This window comes from Numenius arquata, chromosome 9, assembly GCF_964106895.1.
Source record: "Numenius arquata chromosome 9, bNumArq3.hap1.1, whole genome shotgun sequence".
Taxonomy (NCBI): Eukaryota; Metazoa; Chordata; class Aves; order Charadriiformes; family Scolopacidae; genus Numenius; species Numenius arquata.
The window spans coordinates 27,046,534-27,066,135 of NC_133584.1; the positions used below are offsets into that span (position 1 = coordinate 27,046,534).

The 19,602-nt window shown below is 40.9% G+C and overlaps 1 protein-coding gene across 4 annotated transcripts in view; it reads left to right on the plus strand.

Annotated features, from left to right (window-relative positions):
- Positions 1-19,348, plus strand: part of ARMC8 (armadillo repeat containing 8) — a 75,726-nt gene extending 56,378 nt beyond the window's left edge. For all 4 annotated transcript variants that reach the window (XM_074152912.1, XM_074152913.1, XM_074152916.1 and 1 more), the window contains 11 exons: positions 404-499; positions 1,619-1,701; positions 1,995-2,076; positions 5,861-5,947; positions 8,086-8,178; positions 8,651-8,800; positions 10,578-10,673; positions 12,946-13,041; positions 13,530-13,602; positions 14,486-14,579; positions 16,724-19,348. In XM_074152912.1, the coding sequence (XP_074009013.1) occupies positions 404-499; positions 1,619-1,701; positions 1,995-2,076; positions 5,861-5,947; positions 8,086-8,178; positions 8,651-8,800; positions 10,578-10,673; positions 12,946-13,041; positions 13,530-13,602; positions 14,486-14,579; positions 16,724-16,757 (984 nt within the window). In that variant the 3' untranslated portion in view covers positions 16,758-19,348. The remainder of the gene's footprint in view (positions 1-403; positions 500-1,618; positions 1,702-1,994; positions 2,077-5,860; positions 5,948-8,085; positions 8,179-8,650; positions 8,801-10,577; positions 10,674-12,945; positions 13,042-13,529; positions 13,603-14,485; positions 14,580-16,723) is intronic.
- The last annotated feature ends 254 nt before the right edge of the window (positions 19,349-19,602 follow it).

Consider the following 19,602-nt stretch of genomic DNA (forward strand, 5'->3'; position numbering starts at 1 on the left):
TCTTTTGCTTCACTTCTCTTGATAAAAAATCCTTTGATTCTGTCCTAATTTTTTCACTTCTGGCTTCTTCCTGTAAGTTTCTGTTGGGTAAATAAGAATAGTTTTTTCCTGAATTTGGTCTGGATAGAGTCATAAACTTATAGAAGTGTTTTGGCCTCAAATTCTTTAAGTTGACTTATCTGTAGCTCAGCAGAGAAATTAGCCATATTATTAACTTCAGTGATTGTGTTCACTTGGTCAACATGGACATCAGCCAATGGAACAGCAGTTCATTTGTGTTTCTGGCTGCCCTGGTTGTGGTAGAGAAAACCCCAGTAGGTAAGCACTAGTTTACAACAAATAAGAATATCACACTAGTAATTTTTCAGTGTCTAAATTTGATATCTGTGCTTTATTTAAATAGCTTGACCATGATTTGAAGCACGCCCATGAACTGCGCCAGGCTGCTTTCAAGCTCTATGCTTCCCTGGGAGCAAATGATGAAGATATCCGAAAAAAGGTGAGCCTCTGAAAAATGTTAGCAATCAGATGTAGCTGACAGGCTGAAAGGCAGTGTAAGAATTTGCCTCTGTTGTCATATGTTCTAAAACCAGTGCTTTTTCAAAAATAAACCCTGGAATGTCTAATCATATCAGGGAAACAAAGTCAAGATTTCTGGAGTGACCAAGGAGGCTTGTACTGTCCTAGCAAAGGAGTTGGTGTGAAGGAGAACAAATTCTCTTCAAACATCACAGGAAAGAGATTGGCTGATTGGAGCAGTCGTATAGTTAAAAATTTATGTGTGGAAAGTGGAGGGAAATTAAACAATAAATGATTAAAAGCAGCATGTTCTTAAATTAAGCGTGGAGTTGCTATGTCAAACATGGCAAGTACAGGAGGTGGGGAAATTTTCTGAGTTTATTTGCTGGTTAAAGGGGAAAAACAGAAGGAAAAAAGATGTGGAGAGGAAGGAGGCTGGAAAACACAGTGTTGAAAAGATAACCAGCAGAAAGGTTTATCAGTGGGGGAACCATTCAGGATCTCCAGAATTCAAACCCATAAACTTCTGTTTTGTTGCAGGATGATCTTCTTTAGTTCCTAGTAACAATCCTTCTTTTACATATCAAAGCAGTGTTTTTAATAAGTGGTGGGTGTGTACATGACAAAGTTGATTTATTATACAAAAGCCATCTTTCATCTTGGCATTAACTTCCTTAAGTCTTAAGTGCTTGTGCTGGCCGTGACTAAATAGGGCATATCAACTACTACTTATTTTTTTCAAGATAGCTCTACCACATGTCCCCAGTCTGTGGTTTGTATATATTGTGTGCGCTCATGCATGCACTCTTTTGTTTTAATACGACATTGCGTCATTCACATATATATATATAACCCTCTTGTTCCTTGATGGATCAATAAAATCATTTTGAATGCAGTAGTGGAGCATAGTACGTAGATGGTTTTCAAAATTGTATGCAGATACATGCTACTTTCTGCTTAATCTGGGAAGAGAATATGGCCTGCTGTTTTTAGCTATGGTTTTTATATGCAATATTTAAAATGTTGCAGACAAAAACCTGACAAACCATAAATGTTCATATTATTTTATTCCTATAACATTAATTCCTTTTTGCTCCAGATCATTGAGACAGAAAATATGATGGATCGTATTGTTAATGGCTTGTCTGAATCTAGTATCAAGGTGCGGTTAGCTGCAGTCAGGTAGGAGGCTTTTCTGATTCATACAAATGCTTTTGTCTTATCAAAGTCCAATGCTGAACTTGTTAGAATTTCTCATAATTTTTCAAAAGTTAATGTGAAGTCTACTGCTGGAAAATTTACTGGGGGTGAGGGGGAGTTATCCTGGACTAGTGTGATATTTCCTTTTTGCCATTTACAGTCTACTAATTATCAAATTCCAAGCTGGCTCTTTGTGTAGAAGCAATGTATATATTGCAGTATAGTGTACATGTGAGTGTGTGGGTTTCCCAATGAGGGTTTCTTTTCCGTTACAGATGTTTGCACAGTTTGTCCCGTTCTGTACAGCAGCTCAGGACAAGTTTTCAGGATCATGCTGTATGGAAACCTTTAATGAAGGTAAGTAGAGAAAAGTCAAGTCTCAACTACTGAGGTGTTCTGTTCCGTTGAAGGAGGATGTGGTGTCCAATTTATGTGCCTTTCTGTAGAATCATAATAAAAAATACTTAGAAATCAAAATTCCATGACCTCCTCCTAAGAGAGTCATCAAGCAACAAAAGCCAAGCAGCAGCAAAGAGGACTGTGATCCATGCTTGATTTTTTGGTTGGTTTTTTTTGTTTCTTTGAGTGGTTGGGGAGTGAGGCTAAGTCATGCCTAATGTTTACATAGGGCACTAGGAGGACTATGTATCCTTTACTTTCAGGCTCAGACTAGATGGCACAGTTCAGGTTTGGTCCATAAGCCCAACAAGAGAATTTAGATCTGCATTTTCTCCTGTAATTCTCTCCATCTTAGTTCTTATTGCAGATTCTAAAACTGAAGCTGAAGGACCTTTAAAAACACACATTTCAATATAATGCAATTATCCACAAGATTAAAGCGTGAGATCAAAGTGTGTAAGGTATATATCATCTCTCATCCTGTAGCGTGACTGTCATTAAGTGCAGATAAATAAACCAGTTTCTGAGTTTCAACATTTTTTTAGACCTTGAAAATGGAGAACAAAGTCTGCTAGTAAGAAGCCTGAAAGCTTGAGCAGTATTGACATCCATGAGAATTGCCAAGAGAGTCGCCTGAAGTGAGCTTGACTTTCTGTTCAGAAGTAAAATAGCCAAACCCGAGAAAGTGTTGTCGGCAAAAAGGAGCCGATGAGCCTCATGACGAGGCATCACTCAATAGCCTGGAAGGAAGTAAAGGATCAGGAGATCCTCAGTTATTTCTAGAGATATTTCAATACAAGGTGGATGCCTGATGGGCATACTATGTGGTGACATTTTATTCAGGCATGACTTTCTCTGTTCTGCTGATGTTCTAATTCTCACAAGTTAGGGAATTAAGAAACCATGACTCACTAATTACAGTACACGCTCTGGCCATCCTGTTGGCTGCAGGCCAAGAAACTTCCTCAGCCTTTTATATTGCTTGCATGGATTAGAGGCCTTAAAGTATGGGCCTACTTTTTTCTACAGTTTCATGATAGAATCATAGAATTGTCTGGGTTGGAAGGGACCTTTATAGATTCATAGATTGGTCCAGGCCAGAAGGGACCTCCAAAGGTCATCTAGTCCGACCTCCCTGCAGTCAGCAGGGACACCCCCAACTAGACCAGGTTGCCCAGGGCCTCGTTGAGCTTCACCTTGAATATCTCAAGGGAAGGGGCCTCAACCACCTCCCTGGGCAACCTGTTCCAGTGTTCCACCACCCTCAGAGTAAAGAACTTGTTCCTAATATCCAATCTAAATCTGCTCTTCTCCAACTTAAAACCATTGCCCCTCGTCCTGTCGCTGCAGGCCTTTGTAAACAGACCCTCCCCAGCCTTCCTGTAGGCCCCCCTCAGGTACTGGAAGGCTGCTATGAGGTCTCCCCGGAGCCTCCTCTTCTCCAGGCTGAACAACCCCAGCTCCCTCAGTCTGTCCTCGTAGCAGAGGTGCTCCAGCCCCCTGATCATTTTGGTGGCCCTCCTCTGGACCCGCTCCATCAGGTCCATGTTCTTTCTATATTGAGGGCTCCAGACCTGCACACAGTACTGCAGGTGAGGTCTCACCAGAGCAGAGTGAAGTGGCAGAATCACCTCTCTGGATCTGCTGGCAACACTTCTTTTGATGCAGCCCAGGATGTAATTGGCCTTCTGGGCTGCGAGTGCACACTGCCTGCTCATGTCCAGCTTCTCATCCATCAGCACCCCCAAGTCCCTTTCCTCAGGGCTGCTTTCTAATACCTCATCCCCCAGTCTGTATTTATACTGAGGATTGTTTCTTCCCAGGTGCAGGACCCTGCACTTGCTTTTGTTGAACCTCATGAGGTTCAACTGGGCCCACCTCTCCAGCCTGTCCAGGTCCCTTTAAGATCATCTAGTCCAACCATCAACCTAACTGATAAAACCCATCACTGAACCATGTCTCTAAGCACTATGTCAACCCGTCTTTTAAATACCTCCAGGGATGGTGCCTCAACCACTTCCCTGGGCAGCCCATTCCAAGGCTTGATAACCCTTTCAGTGTCAAAATTTTTCCTAATATCCAATCTGAACCTCCCCTGGTACAACTTGAGGCCGTTTCCTCTTGTCCCATCACTGTGACTTGGGAGAAGAGACTGACCCCCCCCTGGCTTATACCCCCCTTTCAGGGAGTTGTAGAGAGTGAGAAGGTCTCCCTCCCCTCAGCCTCCTTTTCTCCAGGCTGAACACCCCCAGATCCCTCAGCCTCTCCTCATCAGACTTATTCTCCAGACCCCTCACCAGCTTTGTTGCCCTTCTCTGGACCCACTCCAGCCCCTCAATGTCTTTTTTGTGGTGAGGGGCCCAAAACTGGACACAGCCCTCAAGGTGGGGCCTCACCAGTGCCCAGCACATGGGGAAATGATGGAGAAATTATTTTCTGACAGTATGCACACAGTACACTTATTGCAGGTGAAGTGCTTGTCCTTGGATCAGGTGTGTGAGTTGTGATACAGATCCATGGATGTCGAATTCATTAGTCTTATTGGGAGCTCAAAGGAGATTTGATAATGCAATTTTTGTGCTATCGCTATAGCGTAATAACCCCAATGATTCAGGTCTCATGACCGTCACCTGAAGGAGCTTGGAGAGAATGGTTTGAAAGGCCAAACATGGAAACATTAAACCTTTATAAATACAAAACACAGAAACCACAGGGTTGCTTGAAGAAGCCCAACTGGCATAAAGGGAGAGCTATGTGAAAAAACCAAATGTAGATTTCGGACTTCTCTGTAAACACAGCTGCTGGCAGTTGCTCCTTTGGATTTGTATTAAATAAGCTGAAGTCAGAAACTTGTATGTTCATTCCAAAACATCAGGAATTATTCTTAATAGAAAAATAATATTAATTAAAAATAAATTAATTTTTAGTCTAGATTAATAACAACTACGTAAGTCCTTTCTCTCTCCCCAGGCGTATATATCTGTATAAGCTGTGGAAGAATAATGTCTAAAATTATATGACTTACCTCTATGTAGTTCAGTGCAAGCCACTGTAAATGCAGTAATTGTTCATATTTGCAGTTTGCTTATGGCTGTGAAATAAAAGGTGGTACAGAACAACTGCTTCGTTCCCCCTTTTTTTGCTGGAGGAGCAGTTGTATCCTCCATGCCTGTCTCCTCACAGAGTTTTCTAAGAACATGGAGGGGAGATGCTGTGTTTAAGAATGGCATGGATTGGTCCCGCTGGAGATCCAGGCACAGATAAGAGAGAGTAGAACTTGTTCCAGGCTACTTGCTTGTCTGAAAGGATGGTCATGAGGAAATCTGCCGTGTACAGAAATGTTGAGGAGGCTCTTCCTGGAGCTTCCTCCGCTGTTCTGTAGACTGTGCCCCAGAGGTGCACTGCAGGACACGGCCTGCTCTCTGCTGAGAGAATGGCTGCAGAGCCAAATTCCAGCTGCCAGCACATGTACGTATTGCAGAGGGGATCTGTTTCTTTTCAATTGGACCTAAAAGCTCTCAAATCTGGCTTCTGTGAAGTGACTTTGCCTCACTCCAGCCTGTCGTGTGATGTGTATCATCACATTGAGTTGAATGAGCAGGTCTGGATCTGCGCTGCTGGCATCAAAGCATCTCCTAAAGTACGGAATATCAAAGTGTAGCATAATCACAGGTATTCCATTTCAAAATGATCCCTTCTTTATCCTACTTGTTATTCCTCACTCTCCCCTTTGTGACTGCAGGTTTTACAGAATGCTCCAAACGAAATTCTCGTAGTAGCATCTTCCACGCTATGCAATCTTCTTCTGGAATTCTCTCCAAGCAAGGAGGTTAGTATTTACCCAGACACGAGAAGGGGTAATAGACAAAAGTTTACATTATACAATGGTTCAATAAGCATCAAGGTGTCTTCATTGGTAGCCGCTGCTTGTGAAGTGTTATAGAGCTGTAACATTAGGCAGACTGTAGCACCAATGGCTTGTGAATAATAAAAAATCATCTTTTTACAGTGCTGTGACCGTTAAACGTAGTATGTAAAAAGAAGTAGACATGAAATTTTGGAGTTTTTTCCTTGTCTGCTTATCTAAAAAATTCATAAGCAAGAAGAAAACAAACTGATAATTGGCAATATGATCCGTTGTCTTAGAGAATTACTGCTGTAATCTTGAAACCACCACCATAGCTGAGTCTTGTGGGTTTTATTGTTCCTGAACCAATGACACAGGATATCTGTTCTTGAGTTCTGCAACGTCTGTATTTCATACAGATCTTACATACATATCAATGCTTCATAGCGATGGAACAATTCCCTAAGTCTTAAACATTTCTTAACTACCGAAAACAGTTGCAAGATTGTGGTATGTGTGGGCTCCTACAGGGCACTTAGGATTACCTTGGTTTGATCAATTGATCTCGGTGGGTTTAGTCATGTCTGCAAGACAGAAAATTAACTGAAATAACACCGAGCACAGTTCACTGGCCCATGGGCTTTCTTCTTCATACTGCAGGTCACATTCAGCATGGTGTTTCCACTTCAAATGGATTGAAATACTGAATTTTCTGGTGGGACGCGTGGTTCATGTAAAAAACATCCTTGCCAAAAGAAATACTGCTTGTGCAAAATGAAGGAATACTTAGAAATGTTTGACTTGAAAGCATCCATAAGCCATCTCATCTTCCTTTAATATATCACCTTTTTTTTTTTCTGCACAGTGTTGTAAAATTGTATGTAAACTACCAGTCATTTTAAGTAAATAAACAAAGCTGAAGTGGGTCTGTATTTCACCCTGTAAAAGAGCTGAGTCAAACCCAATTCAGCATATTGCAGTGCACAGGTGCCTGGGAGCAGGTGAGCTTTGGCACAAACTGCGGCTGCCTGGCTCCGTGACAGTCACACTGCCGTTGAGTGAGATGGGCCGTCTCCTACAAAGTGCAGCCTTTTCCACACATCCCTGTTTTCTCATTAATTCAGCGCTTAAGCAGGTTAAAAAACACACAGCTTCCCCCAAACTCGGACGTGTTCAATTCTTCGCTGCTTTTGAAGCAGTAACTTTTGGAAGAAGGGAACACCTTACAGACTAGAGCAGCGTAAGTCATTGGATGAATCATAGAACTGTAGAATCATAGAATGGTTTGGGTTGGAAGGGACCTTAAAGATCATCGAGTTCCAACCGCCCTGCATTGGGCTTTAGCACCAGTCCTTTTAGCACATGAGCTCTTCAGGTCTTAGATAAAAGTAGTGCTTCAAATTGAGTTCAGCTCGAAAGCGGTGGTTCCAAACTTAACTTTTATTACATTAATCAGTTTGAAAGAAAAGGTGCATGAATTGATATTTTTCCTGTTGTTTAAATATGTTATACTGAAAGGTTTTGCATTTCAATCTGATCCTCAACAACAGTCTCCAGTTTTCTTTGTTATGCTCAAAGTTTTTTTCCCTTGGATTTCAGTTTGCCCTGAGTTCTAAAGACAAAGATTAAATGTCAAGAAAGATATCAAGTAGCTTTCATTGTCCTTAACCTCTTCACAGTCACGTATGTCGCACTTGATACCCAAAAAGGTGTGATTACTCAAGGAAGACTGCTTTTGGAGAGCTGTCCCGAGTTGGGGAAAACAGATTTGCTTGTGTGATTGGCAGATGTGTGTATAGTATCACAGCAGTACATATGCATATATACATATATATACACACGTGTGCACATGTATGACTGTATATACATGTGTACACATACACGGATACACACAAGAATAAAGCTATCTTGACCTGAGTTTTTTCATAGAAACCTACCTTTTAATGCTCATGAATATAGGGTATGGCATAGCCAGTTCATGTGAGTGGAACTAACTCAAAAACAAGATAGAAGCAAGACTTTTTTGTATTATATTTACATTTGTATATATGTCTACTTAGTCTAAGTAGTGTTTTAAAGATTTTTTTTTTTTTTTCCTCCCTTTCCCCTCTTCATTTTAGCCTATTTTAGAATCAGGAGCCATAGAACTTCTATGTAGTTTAACACAGAGTGAAAACCTTGCCTTGCGAGTGAATGGCATTTGGGCTTTAATGGTAAGTAGACCCCACTGGTTAAATACCGCCTGTGATTTTGCTTCTTAAAAAGTTTGTGAATGTAACTTAAAGAACTCATCAGTTGTTATTAAAAATAACGTAGCTGAAATCTGGCTTGTCTTTCCACCTAACTACAGAAGCAAAACAGTATCAGCCTGAAACACTTGATCAGTTAGTCCATAAAATAAAATAAACTTTTCAGTTCTGATACCGGTTCGGTTGCCAAGATCATTCAGAGAGACAGTGAAGTAGTGTCGGTAGCGTGCCAGGGAACAAATCAAAGCAGGTAATAACCAGGTCAGCCATAAGAGTGTGTGGAAATTTAATTCACTGTGTAACAGTTCCTCATAAATTATAAGCTTTGTAAGATTAATTTTAGCAAGGATATAAGCTTGCAGGTAATAGTCTGCTAAAAGAGTGAAAGCCCAAGTTTAAGGTAAAAAATCAAGCAAAAAATTTCTCTCTCTTCCAGAATATGGCATTTCAGGCGGAACAGAAGATCAAGTCAGACATCTTACGAGGTCTGAGTACAGAGCAGTTATTCCAGTTGCTTTCTGATTCCGATGTAAATGTTCTGATGAAAACTTTGGGGCTGCTCAGGAATCTTCTGTCTACTCGCCCAGTAAGTATAGCTGCAAACAGAGCTGCTTCTGAAAGCTGATCAAACACGCAGACAATACAAATGATTTCTCAATCTTTTTTGTAAGACGGGTTATTTTTCTGTTCAAGATTAATGTTTGAGATATTGCTAAAACTGAGGCCTTTGGATTTATCCAAGTGTCTGTAACCAAATCGGTGTAAGAAAGCGTTTGAAAGAATTCTCTACGTCCACTGAAACTTTGTAATTATTATCAAATACAGAGCTAGACAGTTACATTTAACGTTCAAATCCATTGCATTTAGCTTTCAGCAAAATTATTTTCCTAACCATCTTTCTGTGAAACTTGTCCAGAACAACAATAGGAGGGTTGCGCTGTTGAGTCAATGTGTGGAGAGGTACATGTCTTAAGGATACCTGTGTTTCTTCTTTCTTGACACCTGAAGTATTTCTGTTCTTATCCAACTATATAGATACTACTGGCTTTTTGAATTTGACTGTGGGACTGTGCACTTACAAAATGCATACGTTCATTTTACACACTGAAATAAAATGGTTTGAAAATGTAAGCCCATGAATTGTTTTTGACAGGGAGAAAGAGATATTGGTGGAGGAAAAGAAAGGGGTAATCCCCTGTGAAGAACAGAGGGAAAACATGCAGCAAACATTTGGCAAGCCAACATTTTTGTGGGGGAAAAAAACCACGAAGCCTCTACTGTGCATTTATCACGTATTGTGTTTCTACCATAAAAAGGTCACTGCAAAAAATCTTCTGATATTTGTACTCGTTGAGTCTCAATAAGCTTCATAGAAAATTAGTTCTGTCTTAATGTGAAAAGATATTTAATAACCAGTCATTCATTAAATTCACCCTGAGCTCTTGCCAGCAGAGTCTCATTATCGCTTAAGGTGTTCTTCATTTGAAACTATGTCCCAGCTTCACCTACTTTCTGTAGTATGTTTTAGAGCCAGAACCAACCATTCTCATTCTCAACCCAAAACTCACTCCAGAATAACTCAACCAGCAGTTTTCGAATGAAGCCTCGTTATTAGCAATTTTAAGAAGTCCCACAAGAATCCCTAACACCTTAAAAAATTGTAGTGTGCCATGTGCTGGTAATCTCTGGTGGCTGTTTGCTTTCGCTCTTGAGTTTTATATCAGATATTCCAGTACGTCTAGTTTCATCTTTTTCTGTTACTCCTAATGATCAATTTTATTCTAGTTTAGGTGTTTATAGTCTGTGATCAAATGACTTTTTTGACCCGTAAGTCTCTTAAGTTGAGACAGTTCTCCTAGACGATAAGTAACGTTATATGGCTTATTTCTCTGAACCCTCTCAGACTTCTGAAATGTGGATATCGGACCTGGTCATAGCATTCCAGTAAGAGCAGCAAATACCAGATAAGAAACCTCAGTTTTCTTACCCCTCTCTGATATCCCCCCGTTATCAGGAGAGAAGTGGTTCTTTCTAACTGCAACATCATCCTTAGAGCTCGGGTCCACCAGGATTCAGTCTTCAGCCTGGCCTCCATGCAACTGGGAAACCAGTGTCTTTCTACAGGTCACAGTGAAATCAGAACCAAGGCCCATATCGTGCTCTCTCAAACAAGACCAGGCTTCAAATGAAGAGGAATGTTGTGAAGTGTTTCTGCTGTAATAAGTTCTTGGTTTTGGGAGACCTCTCTAGGAGCTAGGGTCTTTGTGCAGTGTTGCTACTCTCTACTTAGAGTAATTCAAGTAGGAATGCCCCTTCTTTGTCTGGAAAGTTACGCTGATGGTATTTCATCATTGCTTTGGCAGCACATAGACCATATAATGAGCACTCATGGGAAGCAAATCATGCAAGCGGTGACCCTCATTCTGGAAGGGGAGCACAATATAGAAGTCAAAGAGCAGGTACTGTTTTTTGTTTCATGTTGTCTCGGCAGAATAAAATTTAAGAAACAGCTAAGAATACTTACTCTTCTCAACATGTCACTTTTGTTTGGGATTATGATGTGCTGTGAATATTTTACAGAGATCTGTCAGATTAATAACTTTATTACCTACAAGAATGCTCTTCTTTCCAATGGATTATTACAAATGTGTTTGAATTGAATTCAGAATGTTGCTTTTTTTTTAGATGTAGGTTTGGCAAAGAGGAGGGCGTTGTGTGTGAGAGCAGAAGAAATAAATCTCAAGCAATTGCATGGCAGAAAGGGGACAATAGGAGCAAGGAAAGGGAAAGAAGCCAGTATTTCACACTGGGAAAAGCATCGTGGTTGTTTGCTCCTGTTGCAGCCATTGGAGCAGTCAGTGATGAAGAACATCATGGCCTTGCTGGCAGCAACACGTGTTCTGCTGGTTGACGGGGTAACTCGGCTGTTCTTGGGTGCCTGCAGGAGCCAGCAGTGATTAGAGGAGGAGAGGCACCAGCAGGGAAAAGAGCCCAGGAAAAAATGGGGAGGGACATACCTTGACAAATTAAAAGCGATCTTCAAGAGGAAAGGGAGATGGAAAGAGGAGAATGGCCAGTAGGGAAAAGCACCCCTGGCTTGGTGGCAGCTTAAGGGGGGCAGCGTACCAGGATACCTGCTGTGGAGATGCTAAGACAAAAGTAAGAGGATAAATGGGCAGAATTTGGCTGCTTAACTCCCTGGACAGATAAGGCAGTCAGCTGGAGAACCCTGTTTCTTCCTCGTACCGGGCATGTGGTGATGAATGGGGGAAGCGAGAAGCTGTGGGAGTTTCCAGAGGATTGCTTTGGCTTAGGATAGATATTGGTAGCAAATAATACGGCAACTAGTGTAAAAATACAGCTAAATCCAGATTGGTCTAAATCTCTGCTCAGTGAAGAATGGGCTGAAGGCAAACAGGCCTTTTCTGGCTATTTAAGTGCAAAATTAGCAAAAAAAAAAAAACCCAAAAGACTCTTAATAGATAGCAAGTTTAGTGATACCGTGGTTCTGGAACAGCTGAGGATTAACCAGTTGTGTCTTTGTAAAGATAGTTTGTCCTGATAAAGCTCTAGTGACAGGAATGGCCTTCTCCGCAATAGAAGGTTATTTACCTTGCCAAGCCTCTCAGAATGATTTTGGAGGCGAATCCATGTGCCTGAGAAATACTCTTGGAAGGGGCTAGTAGGTTAGGGTTGAATGTAGCCTTTAGGTTTTGGGGCCTTTGTACACAGAGCATTTTCTTTGTCCCTGTGGTGTGATCAGCAGCTTGCTCTTATCTCAGAAAGAAGTCGTGCATCCGGTACTGCCTATCTGTACGTGAGAGCCCACGCTTCGAGCAGGACAGTGCTTCTCTCTGTCACTGAATGGCTCATCAATATGTAATTAGCAGCTTGGAAGAAATAAATCTCTGCAACTGCTGACATGAGTGCAGTGCAGCTTAGACACAGGCAGCATACAAGTGCCGATCATTCTCCGGTGTCCTCCTGTAGTCATCCCTGCACGTCATGTATGTATTGTATCATGCAGAATGTAGTCATTCTGCACGTCAAGAAAAGATGGTTAAGTTTTTCCACAGCATTTTGGGAAAGAATTTGTAGAGCATCTCCCAGTGCCTCCTGAGAACCAGGAAGGCTGCCTGGGCAGGTCTTAATGCCATGCACATGCAGGGCCAAACGGGTCTAGGCGCTTCGAGGTTATTCTGTAGGATGGCTTCTCTAATTTGCAAGAAATAAGCAGATGCATTAGTAGTTTGAGTTATCTCTGCGGGTAAGATGCGTGATTAGACTTGTTGAAAACAAATTACTGCTCTGCTAGATCAGCAGATAGGCCTCTGTCTTTCCTTTTCCTTGCCTGAAGAACTAGATGGATACGTTTGGGGTTTGGATATTTTCCCAAGCACTGATACAGAATAGACTGCTTTATTTTCCAGTGTATTTCATCTTTTCTATATGTTGCATATTCCCATGAGAGACTTCAAGTCTTACTCATTAAAATGAATCAATGAATGTTGCATTTTATTTTAAAATGTCAATGACTTTTTTTGCCAGGGCTGTTCATCCCCAGCAATTGACTCTTTGAGGTTGGCCTCGGATGCAAGGAAGCTGGAAACTCCAGATTAAAGAGACTAAAACTAATTAAAGAAGTTGTTTGTCACAAGTTCAAAGCTGTCAAGGAAACTGTAAATCATGGGATGTGATCTGTGGCCAAATAACAGTTTTTCTCTCTTTCAGACATTATGTATACTTGCCAATATAGCAGATGGAACGACAGCAAAAGAACTGATTATGACCAATGATGACATCCTGCAGAAAATCAAATACTACATGGTATGGGGAAGTTCTTTTAAAGGGGTTTTGTTGGTCTTTTGCAGGAATGAAAAGAGGGTACTTCAGCGTTTTGGTGTGAAAATCATTGGGTATCATGCACTTAACTTTCACATACCCAGTTGTGTTTAAGAAATCATGTAGTGCGGTTCTATGTGGCAGAGGTTCTACTGAGGATCTGATTAGAAAGAAAATCCAGTGGTTATTTTCCGTAAGAATGTTACAGTGATTTAAGCAATACCTGTAACAAATCTACATGGAAAATGTTTCATGATCTTGGAAAAGGCATAACTTGTAGACATCAATAAATATTTGGGAGGAAGTGATCGAGCACTACTCAAGTGCCTTGTGCTGTGTCTTTGAGAGAAGTTGTAGATAAGACTTAGTCCCAGCTTCGCTGCCTTATTTATTACAGGATGAATGCCAAAATGTAAGTCTGAGAATTTCTGAATTTCTTCTTCTAAGCTTAAGTACTATTTTTCTATATTTAGAGTCATTCAAACGCTAAACTTCAGCTTGCTGCCATGTTCTGTATATCTAATCTCATATGGAATGAAGAAGAAGGTAAGAAAGCCTCATTATTAATGCGCGTACAAGTTACCATCCTGATCAAATGTTGCATTGTAATCGATAATTGCAGTGCATACACAGCACCGCGGGATCCAAACCATCATTATAGGTATAATATGAAATAAGTGATAGTGGTGAGGAGGAAAGTGTAGAGAGCTGTTCCGGGGCAGGAGGAGGAGACGCAAGAAGAGAGTGTCAATAAATAGGAGTTGATGAGAGTCAAACAGAGGGAGGTTTCCGCCTGAAGCATTTCTGTAAGGTCTGAAAACAATTGGATTAAAAGAGAATCCTAGTAAGAGAGCTTCCAAGTCTTAAGGAGGTTGTGGAAAACTCACTGTTGGAAGGAACAGCTTTACTGAAGGGAATAAATGTATTAGGGGGATTTGTTGCAAAGATATTTTCCCCAGCTTGGATGGCTTGAATGGGTTGGGCAGTGAGACTCTGAAAGCAGGCAAAGGGCTTGTGGGCGGGACTGGAAGGAACGGGGAAGGCATTTGGTAAGAAGAGTTCTGGCCTGGAACAACGGAAGGTAACCAGGAGGGAGCTGAAGGATGGTGCTGCACAGAAAAATGTGTGTTTGTGCTGAGGGGTGGAGAGGGCAGGTGGAGGCAGCAGCGTGGAGCTGGAAGAAATGGCAAGGGAAGGAGTGTTCATATATTTACCTTCAAAATTTTCTTTAAATATATGCACACAGAGTACAAAAAAAGAAACTGGAGCTCCCTTGGGAAGTAGCCACAACTGAGGGAGTGTTTCCATTTCCTAACTGAACTGCATTCCATACCCTTCCTTTCGGCTGGTTTCTGCTGCCGCTCCTTTCTTCTCTTCTGCAGACATTCATTTTTGGTGGGGTTCCCAACAATGTGATTTGTTGTTGTAGGTTCACAAGAACGCCAAGATAAACTACGAGACATGGGAATAGTAGATATTTTACATAAATTGAGTCAGTCATCGGATCCAAATCTGTGTGACAAGTGAGTATATAGAAAAATTCGAAAAGATTAGAGGGAAATCTTTGTTTTTTATTAAAAAAGTATCCTTTTTTGAAATCTTTTACATATATCTTTTATATATATATATAAAAAAAATAAGGATACTGTAAAAGTATAAGGATCCTTTAAAAAAGGATACTTTTTATATATATACACACACACGTGTGTGTATATATAAATATAAAAGATGTGTATAGCTAAAAAATAGAAAAATTCCAAAAACTGTCTTATCTGAGTTTTATGGTGTATGAAGAAATCGTGATGAACACTTTTTTAAAGAGCAGGTTTTGTATTGCTCAGGAACAGCAAATTTTACTCAAGTTGTCAACAGTATAAAATAACTACACTTAAGATCTTCTAAACCAGTGGAGAGTCCTCTCTGAAATCTCACTGATACTCAAATATTGTACAAACCTTGGACTATTAACAAAGTTCCAGAGGGTTGGAGCAACGGTAAACCATCACATAGCACTATGAGTTAAAAAGATAATACAGGATCATCACTGTTGTTAATCTCAATTAAATTCTTTTCAACTAACTAAGCTCAACAGTAACTTTTCACATATCTTTTCTGTTACTCACATTATAGCATCTACACAGATCATCTGGCTTCTTCAAAACACATAGAACCAAAATAGCTAATGACAGTTTCTGCTTTTTTTATGATAACTTTTTGCAATTATCCCACCTACAGCTAGTAACAACCCATATTTCTTTCGTGAACTAAAGGAGATGATCTGATGTTTGGAAGAGGTCATACACAGACAACACGACTCAAAACCGTGCAGGGTTTTAAAAAGCATCCAATTTGGGTTTCTTGTTTTTATGAAAGATATTCCAGTGTCCTTAGACATCTTTGTAGTATTGTTAGGACTTCTCTGCTTAAAATCCATGCCAAAGTATCGGTAATGAAGGTGATAATTGGCAATATCAATAAGGAGGCTCACAGAAAATGATGGAAAAGCTAAATAGGGTTTTCAAACAGTGAGAAATAAGAATAAAACTTACACCAATAAAAATACTTGCTGGTAAATGGGCCTTGCTTGTCAACGCTTTGGCCTTGGTTTGAAGAGACAGGGAGCCGATTGCTTAGTCCTGTTGCAAGTCATTGTCCCTCCTGTTTCTTCTGGCCACCAACTCCCACTGTAAACCCTATCCCAGCTCGGCCTACTTGTGAACGTAGTGGGGAAAATCAGAAGAGAAAAAATCATCTTCCTCTGGGTTGCCGAGTTGCATTGGATCTTGGAAAAGTCTGTGAAGGTCATGATAGCGTGGTTGGGAGGTGTGGGGGACAATGGAAGAGCAGAGCTCACTTCAGGTGGTAGGAAACACTGAATTAGCTGAGGAGATGATGAAACTGTAACCCTGGAATTTTTGGGGAGGTGTTTTTTCTTAACAAAAATGTTACACGATGTGAGATTACATAAATTCCGGCATTACACTGGCTCCCTCCCACCTTGTCGTATGTTTTTGGTAGGGCCAGTATTCCTGACAGGACTAACGTGCTTCTAGTACGTTCTGAGTTACGACACCTCTTTCATTTCTCAGCTCAAAGACTTGCTTTTCGTGGTACATCTGTATTACAGCAAAGTAATTGCGCTTCACAATTATTGCTCTTAAGGGTTTTTTTATGAGGTGTGTTGATAATGAGGTTGAGTATACATCTAAAGCCCCACCATGTTTGAAAGTTGCTCAGTTTAATAGAATCACAGAATCTTCATGGTTGGAAGGGAGCTTTAAGATCATCGAGTCCAACCATACACAAAAAAACCCAACAACAAAACCCCAACCCAACAATCTCGGGCACTAGAGCATGCCCCGAAGTGCCACATCTACACGTTTCTTAAATACCTCCAGAGATGGTGACTTTGATGAGCCTCTAATGTACTTGGTTAGATCACCTTATTCTTATGTGCAAGGTGGATTCTTAAACTGTCACGGCCCACGCAGAGCACTTCTGTACCATGGGCTAGATGCTTCCAAACCAGAGGAGCCAGCCGCTCGGCTTCCTTTCACCTCACTCCTTCATTCTCCCTCTCTTGTTGGCACAGTGCAGAATCTCCTACATAAAGCTGGTGATGATAAAGCCAAACCCCGATAATTAACAGGTTGTTCCTTTCTTGCAGGGCGAAGACAGCACTCCAGCAGTACCTTGCATGATCAAAGACTAATTGAATCTATGGACACCCCTCATGTCTACTTAAGGAAGAGCAGGAGATATTCCTGACTCCTTATATTTGCACAAGTCACCTTGGGCTGCATTTTTCTCAGGTGCAGGGAGCTGCTTTGCAGAAACAGTTCAAATGATCAGGTCTCCAGTGCACTTGAGAATTTTCTTGAGGTAGTTTCTTTACTCAGAGGACTCTTGGGGGGTTGTTTTGGCTTTTTGGTTTTGGTTTTGTTTTTTGTTGGTTTTTTTTTTTTTTTTTTTTCCTGAGCTACCTGGACTTTCAGATAGAACAATCAGTCATCATTTTCCTTTCAGGCCTCCAATTTTCTGCTTTTGCTGCAGCCTGCGAGTGTGGATGCGTGTGGGTGTGCTCGAGTGGGTGTGTGTGCTTGGGTGAATGCGTGTGGGTGTGATACCTCAATTTTGTTTTTCCTTTTTTTTTTTTTGTGTGTGAAAATCTTTTTCTACAGGTTTTCAAGGGTTAACCATTGTTTGCTGTACGAATACTTCAATGAATTATATACAGTTTGAATGAAATGTTATTTAAAAAAAAAAAAAAAACAAACTGTTGTATCCCATAAAGTTTATTTTGAATTTTGAACAGATGAATGTTTTTAAGTAAAATATATGCATTTCTGAACTTCAGCTTAACTTACATTATACTTCCTTTTTAAAGAGAAAAATAGAGGGAGACAGTAGACCCCAAATAATAAGTAGCGCATTCTGTACTGACGAGGTCCAAGGGTTTTTCACTGCCATATGAGGTCACCTGGTACTGATGACACCCTCAAATCCATGGAATGGGTCGACTGGATGGTTTTGGGGTTTCTTTACATTTTTGGAAGAAAAGCTCGTACTTCAGAGTTCGCGTGACCGATGACTCTTCTGGAAGGGAACAGGCGGCTGCAATATCACAGGCATAAGCTATCGCTTTAGTAGCCAAGAACTTGCTCAGATAATTGCTGAAAGATTAGCTTATTTCACCGGTGATAAGTATTTGCTGATCACGAATATCGATAGAGCAAACGGTATGTTGCAGAAGTTACACTTTCAAGAGACCAGAAGGAGCTGGCGAGCAGTGACTTAAGGGATTGCTTTTGTTTTGCATCCTTTACCTCCAGATATAGTTAAGTGACTTACAAATTATTTCCATGAGAGATCAGCTGGGTGCATTAAGTCGGGGAAGGAATGGAAAAATTGGGATTTTGGGTTTGTTTTTTTTTTAGCTCAGCAATATTGCTATGGATTGTGTGTGTATATGCAGGTATACACACTTGCATGAATTTGGATACCTGGATAATAAGCGATGGGATTTTACCGCATTCAGAAGCCTAGATTGTCCATACGTTCCTGAAATGGTGCCTGTAAGCGTGGAGGAAAAAAAATACAAGGACATATGAAGATGCCTGTGTAAGGTTAGGCTGGAGTATGAGACCCCAGTGGCTTCACGGTCAAATATGCACAGAAACAAATGAGGGCAGCAAGGAGCTCTCCTTCATGCAGTTCAGGGTTCTTGCTTTCTTCCCCCGTCTACTTTCTGATTCCAGTTTAGACCGTAGTTTTCATAGTCAGGATCTCCAAACACTATATTTACATAGCACTAACAGGCACACTAAAGATGGCAGCCGACGTCTTAAACCAAATCTTCCTTTTATTACACTGAACTTCAGGAAGGCTGCGGCAGGAAGAGAGGTCTGTAACTTTGCTAACCAATTTTGATAAGTCTCTTAATCTTTTCTTTCTAATCAGAAGGTCAAATTGTGATAGCCTTACTTTTTTTCCAAGGTAACTACTCGTGTCAGAAAATGTGACCGCAGTTTGGCCTGGAATTTGAATGTGCTATGTATCAGCTAACTGTTATCACTTGGTTGCAAAGGAGAATATATACGTTTCATGTAACTTCTTCCACCCTTGAAAGACAAATAAAAGCGAGCACCTGACACTTTTTCCCCAGGCATTGCAGTAAGTGACTGGCAGTTTTTTAAATGTCCTTCTGCAAATTTTTCATGACGGACTTCGGGGGGGGGGGGAGCGGGGGGTGCTGAACGAAAGGGAAAGTAGAAATATGTGAGAACTTGATAAATAGCAGTACCACAGAAGCGAAGTCTTATTTATAAAATTCAATCCAATATATTTTTGCTTGAAAGTTCTGAGGCGGGTATTGTGAATGCGAAACTGTACAGCATCCGACTTCTAAATTTGCACTCCCGCTTTCTACCTGTAGGAGATCAAGTTCCTACATATTTCTTCTCGTCCTCCCCCGATTCACCTTTCTAAAAGCAAAACATGAGTTTGATTCTATAAAACTTCCGTGCCTAGAGGTGTTCAGAAAAAAGGGGATTAAGTCTCTGTGTTCATCATATTTTGAGGCGGTTTCTTCAAATTCTACCAGAAAAAACTAAATGCTCAGACAATCTTGTTGCCGCATGAGAACAGTTGACGTTTTCCACAGGTATTGATAGGACAAACTGTTGGATGAGAACATTTTTTTTACACTCAGTTAAGCTTTGTGAATAATTTTTGATGTTGCTATAGGTATGTACAAAAAGAAGAATACTGTAAATAAAAAGAACTTTACCAGAACATCTAGGTTTTTCTCAGCTTCCTGGAGAAATCTCAGCTTTCCGTGCCAGCTCCTCTGCAGACCGACAGCCCCTGGCCTGAGACTCCCAGCGGGAACAAACCCATTCGCTGGTCAGCCGGATCTTTACCAACTTTATTTAGGGAGCAGCGTCTTGCGGATTACAGGGTTGCTTGCAGAACCAAAGCAAGTAAGAGTTTATCTGGATATAATAGGAATCACTAGGCTTTCTGCTGTTCTTGTGCCATTTCTCC